This window comes from Eschrichtius robustus, chromosome 4 (genome assembly GCF_028021215.1).
Source record: "Eschrichtius robustus isolate mEscRob2 chromosome 4, mEscRob2.pri, whole genome shotgun sequence".
NCBI classification, from domain to species: domain Eukaryota; kingdom Metazoa; phylum Chordata; class Mammalia; order Artiodactyla; family Eschrichtiidae; genus Eschrichtius; species Eschrichtius robustus.
The window spans coordinates 133,279,159-133,291,304 of record NC_090827.1 but is presented as its reverse complement, the minus strand read 5'-3'; the positions used below and the strand labels follow the sequence as shown (position 1 = coordinate 133,291,304).

The following is a 12,146-nucleotide window of genomic DNA, read 5'->3' as shown; positions in this document are numbered from 1 at the left end:
TGTTCAACCTCCACCTCTTTCTTACCATTTTTTTTCCCATTTATATTCAACAAACTTTTATTTGAGCATCTAGTAAATGCCTGGTACAAAAAGAGAGTAGGTTAAATGAATTAATTATACCAGTAGTTCAATGAAGAAGTCTACCTTACTATTTTAAAGTTAGTAAAATATATTGACCAAAAAGTTGGAAAAGTAATTCTACAATTTCAAATAAGAGTTTGAGAGTCTTCTAAGAAGCAAAATTTAAAAAATACTTCAATAATATCTCAACTTAAAAGGCAGATTTTTATATTATACTTTGTCTACATTTCTCCTACAATCAATAGAATCATTTTTTGCTGTACCCCATTTGAGATTTCTTTGAAACTCTATGCTCAGAAGATAGTTTTTTCCTTTCACCTCCTAACTGTGTGGCCTTTCTATACCCTAGTCGCTAGATCGTTGTTCTTTTTTCTCTAAATATTCTTCTCTGAATACCTATCTCACGCTATTTTACCTCTGTGTCGATGATTTCAGAAAATCTCTAGTCTTAGTCTTTCAAAGTTCAGTTCCACATTAGCAACTACCTAAGAAAGGACTTCCATTAATTCCACAAAAATTGTTGCGGTCCTACCAAATACTAGGCAGTGAAATAGATGCTAGGAATAAAACACTGAACAAGACAGACCTTCATGAAGCTTCTAATAGGAGAGAAGAAAAAGACTAAAACCACAAATTGTAATAAAAGCTTTGAAGGAAACAGATACACGGCTAATTTAAAGAATATTAGGAGGAAAGATTACCTCATGAAGACCAGTTGCAGAATCCCTCCTTATGAAACTGAAATTTAAGTTTCATTATGAGGAGTGAGCAGCATTAAGGAGCAGGGTAAAGGATATTCCAGTAATGTCCAAGAAGCTGAATTAGGGGGTCTGTTACAGTAGTCCAGGTCAGAGATAATGACTTAAGACTCAAATGATGGAGGTTAAATGAAAAAAAAAAAAAAAAGATCAGATCTGAGATAGAGTTTGAGGATATAATAAACAGGACTTGAAGATAAATTTTAAGTTGTTAGGGGAAGGGATAAATAATGGATGACTTAGATTTTTAGCATGTGGATGGATGCCATTTACTGAGATAAAGGAAGCTGGAGGAGTAGGATTAGATGAGAAAAGTAAAAATGTTCTATTATCTCTAATGTATTGGGTTGGCCAAAAAGTTCTAGTATGGGCGTGGGGGATGGGGTGATATAAGGGAATCATATAGTGTCAGTGTAAGTTCTGGAATGGTGATGTATGTTCTGAGTTATAATGGGCAGTAGTGTAGCCAAGAGCTCAGCTTCTTTCTCTGTAACTCAAACTGCAATGTTTCAGGGAGATACTAGAGTTTGATAATGTAGGAAAAAGAGGGAATAACCAAAAGAAGAAATACACGAAGATGTAAGAGGAAATGGCAGGGAAGCCTACCCTGTCCTCCACTGGGCTCACAGCCACCACACAGGGTCTGGTCTTACAGCCAACTGGGTCAGGGGCCAGCCCTGCCTACCCGCATGCCCAGAGTAGTAGGCCCCACCACAACAGAAGGGCACACACATTCCAAATAGAGGGCACCTCTAGAGTATACAGCCCTGGTGACCAGAGAAGAATGTGTTGCTGGGCCCCATAGGATGTTTCCTACAAAAGGCTACTTCTCCAAGAGGGGGAAATGTAACTGAACTACCTAACACATAGAAATGAACACATAGAGAATTGGGCAATACGAAGAGACAGAGAATTATGTTCCAAACGAAGGAATAAGATATAACCTCACAAAAAGAACTAAATGAAGTGGAGATAAGCAATCTATTTGATTAAAGAGTTCAAGATAATGATCATAAACATGTTCACTGAAAACAGGAGAAGAATGGATGAACACAGAGGTAGAAAATATAAAGAACCACCAAACAGAGCTGAGGAATTCAATAACTAAAATTAAAAATACACTAAAAAAAATCAACAGAAGATTAGCTAGTACAGAGGAATGAATCAGTGATCTGGAAGACAGAGTGGTGGAAATCACCTAAGCTAAAGAGAAAAAAAAAAGAATTTAAAAAATGAGGATAGTGTAAGACACCTCTGAAACAATACCAAGCATACTAACATGTGCATTATAGGGGTCCCAGAAGGAGAAGAGAGACAGAAAGGGGCAGAGAACTTATTTGAAGAAATAGTAGCTAAAAACTTCTCTAACCTGGGGAAGAAAATAGAAATCCAGGTCCAGGAGTCATACAGTCCCAAAAAGATGAACTGAAAGAGGTTCAAACCAAGACACATTATAATTAAAAAGGCAAATATTAAAGATAAAGGAAGAGAATAGCAGAAAGAGAAAGGCAACTAGTTACATACAAGGGAACTCCTATAAGACTTTGAGCTGACTGTTCAGCAGAAACTTTGCAGGCCAGAAGGGAGTGGCACAATATATTCAAAGCAATGAAAGGAAAAAAACCTACAATGAAAGGAAAAAACCTACAGTAGAGGATACTCTACCTGACCAGGTTATCATTTAGATTTGAAGGAAAGCAAAGATTTTACAGATAAGCAAAAGCTAAAACAGTTCAGCACCACAAAATCAGCTTTACAAGAAATGTTAAAGGGACTGCTCTAAACAGAAAAGATCACAATTAGAAATATGAAAATTACGAAAGGAAAAAGTTCACTGGTAAAGGCAAACATACAGTAAAGTTGATAGATCAGCCACTTATAAAATTAGTAGGAAGGTTAAAAAACAAAAGCAGTAAAATCATCTATAGCCACAACAAGTAGTTAAGGGATACACACGCCAAAAAGATGTAAAATACATTAACCTTTGGGGGGAGTAAAAATACAGGGTGATAAGAATGCATTTGAACTTGAGAGATCATCAACTTAAAATAATCACTCATATATATATATATATATATATATATATATATACACATATATATATATATATATACACCTTATGGTAGACATAAACGAAAAACCTATAATACAGATGCACACACAAAAGAGGGAAAGGAATCCAAACACAACCACTAAAGACAGTCATCAAATCACAAGGGAAGAGAGCAAAAGAAGAAAGGGACAAAAAAGAACTACAAAAATAACCTGAAAACAAGTTAACAAAATGGTAATAAGTATATATCTATCAATAATTACTTTAAATGTAAATGAACTAAAAGCTCCAATCAAAAGACATAAAGTGGCTGAATAAGAAAACAAGATCCACATACATACTGCCTACAAGAGACTCACTTCAGATCTAAAGACACACACAGATTGAAAGTGAAGGGGACAAAGGTATTCCATGCAAACAGAATGAAAAGAAAGCTGGAATAGCAATACTTATTATCAGACAAAACAGACTTTAAAATAAAGACAGTAAAAAGACAAAAGAGGACACTACACAATGATAAAGGGATCAATCCTAAAAGTATATATAACAATTGTAAATGTAAAGCACTCAACATAGGAGGACCTAGATATATAAAGCAAATATTAATAAACGTAACAGGAGAAATTGACAATAATACAGTAATAGTAGGGGACTACACCCCACTTACATCAATGGCCAGACCATCCAGACACAAAATCAATTAGAAAACGTCGGTTTTGGATGACACATCAGACCAGATGGAATTAAACATATATGGAACATTTCATTCAAAAGAGCAGAATACACATTCTTTTCAAGTGCACATGGAACATTCTCCAGGACAGATCACATGTTATGCCACAAAATAAGTCTCAGTAAATTTAAGAATACTGAAATCATATAAGGCATCTTTTCCGACCACAACGCTATGAAAGTGGAAATCAATCACAAGAAAAAAAAGCACAAAAAAACACAAACAGGTGGAGTCTAAACAACATGCTACTAAACAATCAATGGATCACTGAAGATATCAAAAAGGAAATAAAAAAATACCGGGACACAAATGAAACTGCAAGCACAATGACCCAAAACCTATGGGATATAGCAAAAGCATATGTAAGAAGGAAATTAAAGCAAGTCTACTTCAGGGCTTCCCTGGTGGTGCAGTGGTTTAGAATCCACCTGCCAATGCAGGGGACACTGGTTTGAGCCCTGGTCTGGGAAGATCCCACATGCCATAGAGCAACTAAGCCTGTGTGCCACAACTACTGAGCCTGAACGCTAGAGCCCGTGAGCCAGAACCACCGAGCCTGTGTGCCACAACTACTGAAGCCCGCACACCTAAAGCCCATGCTCCGCAACAAGAGAAGCCACTGCAATGAGAAGCCCATACACTGCAATGAAGAGTAGCCCCCACTCGACGCAACTAGAGAGGGCTGGAGTGCAGCAACAAAGACCCAATGCAGCCATACATACATACATACATAAAATAAAACTATAAAACTTCTAAAAAAATTAGAAAAAAACAAGTCTACTTCAGGAAACAAGAAAAATCTCAAATAAATCATCTAACCTTACCCCTAAAAGAACAAGAAAAATAGATATAACCAAAACCTAAAGATAGAAGAAAAGAAATCATAAAGACCAGAGCAGAAATAAATGAAATAGAGACTAAAAAAAAAAAACAATAGAAAAGATCAATGAAACTAAGAGTTGGTTCTCTGAAAAGAAACAAAATTGACAAACCTTTAGCCAGATACATCAAGAAAAAGAGAGAAGGCCCACATAAATAAAACTGGAAATGAAAAAAGGGAAGTTACAACTGGCAGCACAGAAATACCAAGAATCATAAGCGATTACTCTGAACAATTACATGCCAATAAAATGAACAACCTACAAGAAACAGATAAATTCCTAGAAACATACAATCTCCCAAGACTGAACCAGGAAGAAACAGAAAATATGAACAGACCAATTACTAGTAATGAAATGGAATCAGTAATTAAAAAACTCCCAACATACAAAAGTCCAGGACCAGACGGCTTCACAGGTGACTTCCACCAAACATTCAGAGAAGAGTTAATACCTATTCTTCTCAAACCATTCCAAAAAATTGAAGAGGAGGGGTCACTTCCAAACTCATTCTATAAGGCCAGCATTACCCTGATACCAAAACCAGACAAAGATACCACAAAAAAAGAAAATTACAGACAAATACGCCTAAACACAGATGCAAAAAAATCTTCAGCTAAATATTAGCAAACCAAATTCAACAATACATTGAAAGAAGGATCATACACCATAATCAAGTGGGATTTATTCCGGGGATGCTAGGATGGTTTAATATACACAAATCAATCAATGTGACACACCACATTAACAAACTGAAAATTAAAAAGCATATGATCATCTCAATAGATGCAGAAAAAGCTTTCAGCAAAATTCAACATCCATTTATGATTAAAAAAATAAACTCTCAACAAAGTGGGTAGCAACGGAACATACCTCAACATAATAAAGGCCATATATGACAAACCCACAGCCAACATCGTACTCAATGGTGAAAAGCTGAAAGCATTTCTTCTTATATCAGAGGAATAAGATAAGGATACCCACCCTCACTACTTTTATTCAACACAGTATTGGAAGCCCTAGCCACAGCAATCAGACAAGAAAAAGAAATAAAAGGAAAACAAATTGGATCAGAAGAAGGAAAACTGTCACTGTTTGCAGATGACATACTAAATATAGAAATCCTTAAAGACTCCACCAAAAAACTATTACAACTAATAAATGAATTCAGTAAAGTTGCATGATACAAAATTAATATATAGAAATCTACTGCATTTCTATACACTAATAATGAACTATCAAAAAGACAAATTAAAAAAGCAATCCCATTTAAAATTGCATCAGAAAGAATAAAATACATAGGAATAAATCTAACCAAGGAAGTAAAAGACATACTTAGAAAACTGTAAAACGTTAATGAAAGAATTGAAGTTGACAACAAATAAATGGAAAGATATACCGTGCTCAAGGACTGGAAGAAGTAATATTCTTAAAATGACCATACTACCCAAGGCAATCTACAGACTCAATGCAATCCCTATCAAAATATCAACAGCATTTTTCACAGAACTGGAACAAGTAATTGTACAATCTGTATGGAAACACAAAAACACCCAAATAGCCAAAGTGATCTTGAGAGAGAATGAGAAAGCATGGAGGTATCATGCTCCATGATTTCTAACTAAAGTTGACCCTTGAACAATCATATATATCTTCTCCCCACCTAGGTCACAACAAATCCTTAAGAATAAGAACCAAATATCAAGTTGTTTTTATATCATCTATAATATCTTATTCAGAGATGAATATAAAATTCAAACGTGTTTAATGAATGATCAATCTAGAACATTACAGGATAAATAAAAGATAAAATGTAATTGGAATCACATCATAATATTCACAGGAAAAAACATAGATTCATGATTTTTCACTTTAATCTTTTATTCTTTGAAAGTGAAGAAAATATGTTAATTTTTATAGAGTCCCTCTCAATATTTGTTATAATGAGGTTAGATTTCAAGCTGGTAGTGACTCCAACACAGTTACTGATTAAAATATTAGGTTATTTTACCATTCTGCAGTTCTCTATTGGTTCCTGTTCAGTATACTTTATCTCTACCTTTGAGAATCTTTGTGTTTAATGACCCACACCTACTAGAAAAGGCCACTTCAAATAAATGCAGCACCACTGTCAACAGGGGCAAAGATAGTTAATTAAAATATTACTATAGCATAGTTCAGATCATTAAGTTACTTAATAGTTTTTGTACAAATGAACACATCCCAAGTACTTGCACTTACCTCTTTCAATTATAAAAGCAGCTAATGAGTTGCTACATTTCAGATACTCTGAATGATTAGAAATTAGTTGATAAAATGTTTCTTTAACAATCTGTGAAATCTTTGCGAACTGAATATGTCTCCCTTCTAGAAAAAAAAATCAAATGCAACATGAATTTGAGGAACACTGTGCTTTCTCCCAGAGGTCTCTATTATTCCTCTTATAACCTTTCAATTGAATGAGTTAATTTATAGAGATATGTAAGCAAATTTATAATTTATGTCATGATTGAGATTTTAAAGTATTCCATTCTAAAAGAACACAAGTTATTGAGCTTTTTGGATAGATTCTTGTAAAAAGATGTGCAAGTATTACATATTAGAGGATTACTAATTTATAATTGATAAAACATTCAAAAGTCACACAGGACACAAGACAATTCTCTGTTGTATGGGACTGTCCCACATTGCCTGACAAGCAACATCTCAATGAATGCCAGCAGTCTTCCCCAATCATTGTGACAATCAAAATATACTCCTAAGTATTTGCCCCACTGAGAACCACTGCAAAGCACTAAACACTTAGACTCTTGATATAGTTCCACGTTCCCACTAAAAAAAAAGTCCCAAACTTTGAAAGGAGATAGTCTGAAGTAATCAGGATTACCATAGAACAGTTATAACCAAGAATATACATCAAAAGTCACCCATGGACCTTTTAAAAAAACTGAAAGACTTGAGGTTCTGAGATAGGGCCCTGACCATCTGTTGCTTTGTGTATGTATGCTTGTATATCCCCAGGGAAGAATCATTATTCTAGAGAATGAGAGGTTGCAGAATCACGTAATATAGTATTTCTCAAAGTTTAGTTGTTTACTAAACACTGATAGTTCCCGTTAGTTGCATGATAGTTGCTAAGTAGTCTATCAAGTGGTTCGCAGTCCATTATATCTTCAGAAGAAAAAAGTAAATGAAACAATTTTGCTCTCATACCTTGCATATATATGAATTGTATAACTATATTTTTCACAGAAATTCTTTTTACCTGCTTAATAATTATATTAAAAAGGCACATAAATGATAAAAATTTAACGTTAGTAGTCTCAGATAATACAACTCATTTCAGCTAGGCCATTTACAAGTTTTTACTTATATTCGTCAAACTTGAATTTTTCTTTGTTAATACTGTTTAATGCTCTTTAGCAAAAACATGTAAAGTCACATCAACAAAGAGTTAAAGAACATCATAAACACAATCAGAAGAATGAACTACTTGCTATATTCTTTTATCTAACCACAAAGCATACAATGCGAAGGTGCAAATTATTATAATTGCATGCTAGCATATATTTCATTTAATTTAGTAAAACTACCGTGTGGTGTAAAAATTAGCTTTTGGTGTTTATGCGGTAAAAATATGACTGAGAAGCACTCAACAACTTGGCTCAGCTTATTACCAAAAACTTATGATACAGGAGAAGCATATTCATTTGATGATATTATAAAGTGAAACGTTTTTTTCCCACTGTAACAGCAATATAAGAGATGTACATTCAGAAGTCTCCCTCTCCAAATGCAACCACTATTACCAGTATGGATATTTTGATAAACAAAAAATACATCTAAACATACTCTACTTTAAAAAATAAAAACTGGGGCATGCTAAAATCCACTTTGCATTTACTGTAAGTTCCCTACATACGAACCTTCAAGTTGTGAACTTTCAAAGATGTGAACATGTTTTCGTGTGAATCATGTAAGTTAGTTCACGTGTCTGTCATTACATTGTCACATGTGTGCATCCTCTACAAGTGGTTGTGCTTTTGTGTACTTTACTGTACAGTACTGTATACAGTAGTACAGTATCTTTATTTCAAGCCTAGGATGCCTGGAAGCAAGTATAAAAGCAGCGGTGATGCAGCTGATACTACTGTACTTTTCAAGGTACTGTATAGTAAGATTAAAAATGTTTTATTTTTTGTGTTTGTTTTTTATGTATTATTTGTGTGAAAAGTATTATAAACCTATTACAGTACAGTACTATATAGCCGATTGTGTTATTTGGGTACCTAGGCTAACTTTGTTGGACTTATGAACAAACTGGACTTACAAACATGCTCTCGGAATGGAACTCGTTTGTATGTAAGGGACTTACTGTACTTGGTCTTGGGCATCATTCAGAGGTAGATATTAGTGCTACCCTCCTTCTTCTTAATGGTTCCACAGAATGAATGCACTGTAATTTATTTAATCATGTCCTATATAGTTAGCAATTATTTTGTGCAATGATATAGAACAGAAAAATACACTGCAATTAGTACTGACAGATCAAGAATTATGTGTGTGGCAAGAGAATATTTTGCTGCATATTAAAAACGTTGCACCTGAATATCATAAAGAATGTTTGGAAGTTAACAACATACTGATATAGCTCTTGATCTTAACTGATGTTGAAGGAAATAACAAATGTTGTGAATATAATCAAATCTTAGTTACTAAATGTATCTCTTACTAGCATGCATATGAAGGAATAAGGAGCAAGTGCAATACTATTTTTCCTATACATGTGCGCTGGTTGCTGAGGAAATAAAATGTTCTCCTAAACTATTGGAAGTGAAGGGTGACATAAAAACATGACATACATGATGCTAACACCATTTCTTTGATTTCCAGTCGCTAATTTCAAGTGATCTTTAGTATCATAAGTAACCTGAACCTATCTTCAGAGCCAAAATATCACTATATTAAATGAAGATACACTCCAGTAAAAATATGGCAAAGTAGACAGGCTGCGAAATGGTGATGCCCTCCGTAACTAGCCCAACAGGACCTGTTCAGATTTTTATGTATCTCAAATCTTTTTTTCTTCAAAAGTGATAACATCCAACTCCCGTGTTTACCTATAAGCCTGATAATGATGTCTGTTCTCCGTTTCCTGACTAAACGAAAACTGTCAATTTTTAACTTTTTAACTCTTTACCTGAGCCTACCAAACCTGACTCTACTAATGTATTTCCTTAAACATACGGTTAACCACATACTCTTTCTTCCGCATAGATTGATCTGTTTTCTCAGGGTAACAGTAGTCTATATTATTTGCCAACCCTGGATTCTTTCTAACTATTCATTAAAAATGTCCACAGAGGCTGAAAAGAAAGACTAGAGTCCCTTCTCATATTAAGAAATCATTGCTGTTGGACTGATCACTCACTGTCCTTCTGTTCATCAATTCCTATGACTGTTAGGGTAAATGACTATATTTGACTGACTACGTTTAACTATTGGTAGACTTTGCCTTTTGAATGCGCCTATTTTCCCTGGTCTGGTCGTTTTACTCCAAACAAGCACACAAATGGAGCTTTTTTCTGTCTCAGAAAGACAATGGAAAACCAAACCTGAAAAGGCATAAATCCTAATCCTCAGACCTGGAAAAGACAAAGAAAGAAACGCTGTTCTTCACTTTAGTTGTACAAATACTCTAAACTTTAAAGTCTGAAGTGTTACTACTATGTAGGCAATGTAGAAATTAAGGATAATTTCCTGCCTTTCAGGGGATTCACAATCTAATGGGAAAAGTATATAATAATCCACATAATGTTGAATATAATAAAATGTTAAAATAATAGTAGTTACTATTTAGTGAGCACCTACTGTGTGCCAGGCACTGATCAAGTTTTTTTTTACATGCATAATTTAATCCTCACAATAATCCTATGAGATAATTATTATTGTAGCCATTTTATAGATAGAGAAATTAAGGTGCACAGAGAGGTAACTGGTCCTAGGTCACATAACTAGTAATTTCAATTGCAGTTGTAGTTTTCTTTGGGCTTGAGTGACAAATAACTAACATTAAAAGAAAGTGAATAGATTACTTGAAATGAATACCCCAACCATCAAGCACCAGAAAGCCACTGGATTTCATTAATGACCTGCCCACTGAAGCAAAGAGTTCTCAAAAAAGCAGTTATATGATATTGATAAGCCATCTCTTTATAGGAAAAAAACCACTTCTTCAATAGTTCCTCTCCAATTTTATTATTTCTCTCATTTTTAGCAGAGTATGGAAGGAAATACTCATCTTTGAAGAAGTGTGACAGGTTTGAATAATAAAATACTAATGTACATTTTCATACCTATGCATATTTTAATTATATGCTGTTATAATTTTTAATTGGGTTAATCTTCTTTAAAATTTATCATAGGGCTTCCCTGGTGGCGCAGTGGTTGAGAATCTGCCTGCCAATGCAGGGGACACGGATTCCAGCCCTGGTCTGGGAAGATCCCACATGCCGCAGAGCAACTAGGCCCATGAGCCACAACTACTGAGCCTGCGCGTCTGGAGCCTGTGCTCCGCACCAAGAGAGGCCGCGACAGTGAGAGGCCCGCGCACCACGACGAAGAGTGGCCCCCGCTCGCCGCAACTAGAGAAAGCCCTCGCACAGAAACGAAGACCCAACACAGCCAAAAATAAATAAATAAATTAATTAATTAAAAAAAAAATTATAATAAAGGACTTTCCTACCATAATGTACTTTTGAAACATATACTGGTTCAGGTGAAACAATAGGTTCTGCAGGGATAGGAGGGGGACCTATAAATAAAACAAAAACATAAGGAAAAATGAAACATCAAATGTTCCAAAGAGCAGGTATCATACTACTCTGTAATAAAACAGCAATCCAAGAATGATTATCTTTTCTGTATACTTCTGCCAACTCTAGGCCATCTATTATCCATTAGCTCAGCCTTGCTAAATGTCTTTCCTATATTGAAATCAATTCTACAAACACCAAATACTTTTCTGGGTTCCCTATTTTTATGCTACTATATAGCTTGCTTTGTAATAGATTCAACATTCTGAAAATCGGTTAAAATGAAACCCTGTTCTAAATGCTTATGAACAATTTTACATTTACAATAATACTAGGTAAAACATTTAAACTTAATATTCTACCAAAAATTTAGTAAGTAAAAATTATCATTTTAATGCTATTTTATCAGAGTAGTTTGTAGGGGAATACTTCATTCAAAGTTTTCTAAGCTTTCAGTCCCATTCTTTGCAATAGCTTTCCAATTTGGTTCCCAAGTTGGGAAATCCACGAAAAACAAGAAAAGAACATGACACTAAACTAAAGGGATGACAAAAGATCAGGAAAGCTTAAATGAGAAGGGTTCAGGAGCAAAGGTTCAACTAAAGTAGTCAATATCTCTCAAGAAATCATTCATAAAGACAAAGAAAGAAAATAGAACTGCTACTCTGGACCTCATTTTGAGTAAAATGAGAAACTGGTTGTAACACAGAAATTAGCAAAGAAAGACTGACACTGTCATCTTGGGGTTCACATTAGTTAAGTAAATGTTGACTATAGTTAGATATATACACTCTGGACTTTAAATAAGCAGAACTTTAAAAACTCAGA

The 12,146-nt window shown here is 34.6% G+C and overlaps 1 protein-coding gene across 2 annotated transcripts in view; it reads right to left on the bottom strand.

Moving 5' to 3' along the window:
- ADAD1 (adenosine deaminase domain containing 1) overlaps nt 1–12,146 on the bottom strand; it is a 47,499-nt gene that overhangs the window by 27,719 nt on the left and 7,634 nt on the right. For both annotated transcript variants that reach the window (XM_068542332.1, XM_068542333.1), the window contains exons 4-5: nt 11,249–11,317; nt 6,745–6,870 (exon numbers count right to left, since the gene is read on the bottom strand). In XM_068542332.1, the coding sequence (XP_068398433.1) occupies nt 6,745–6,870; nt 11,249–11,317 (195 nt within the window). The remainder of the gene's footprint in view (nt 1–6,744; nt 6,871–11,248; nt 11,318–12,146) is intronic.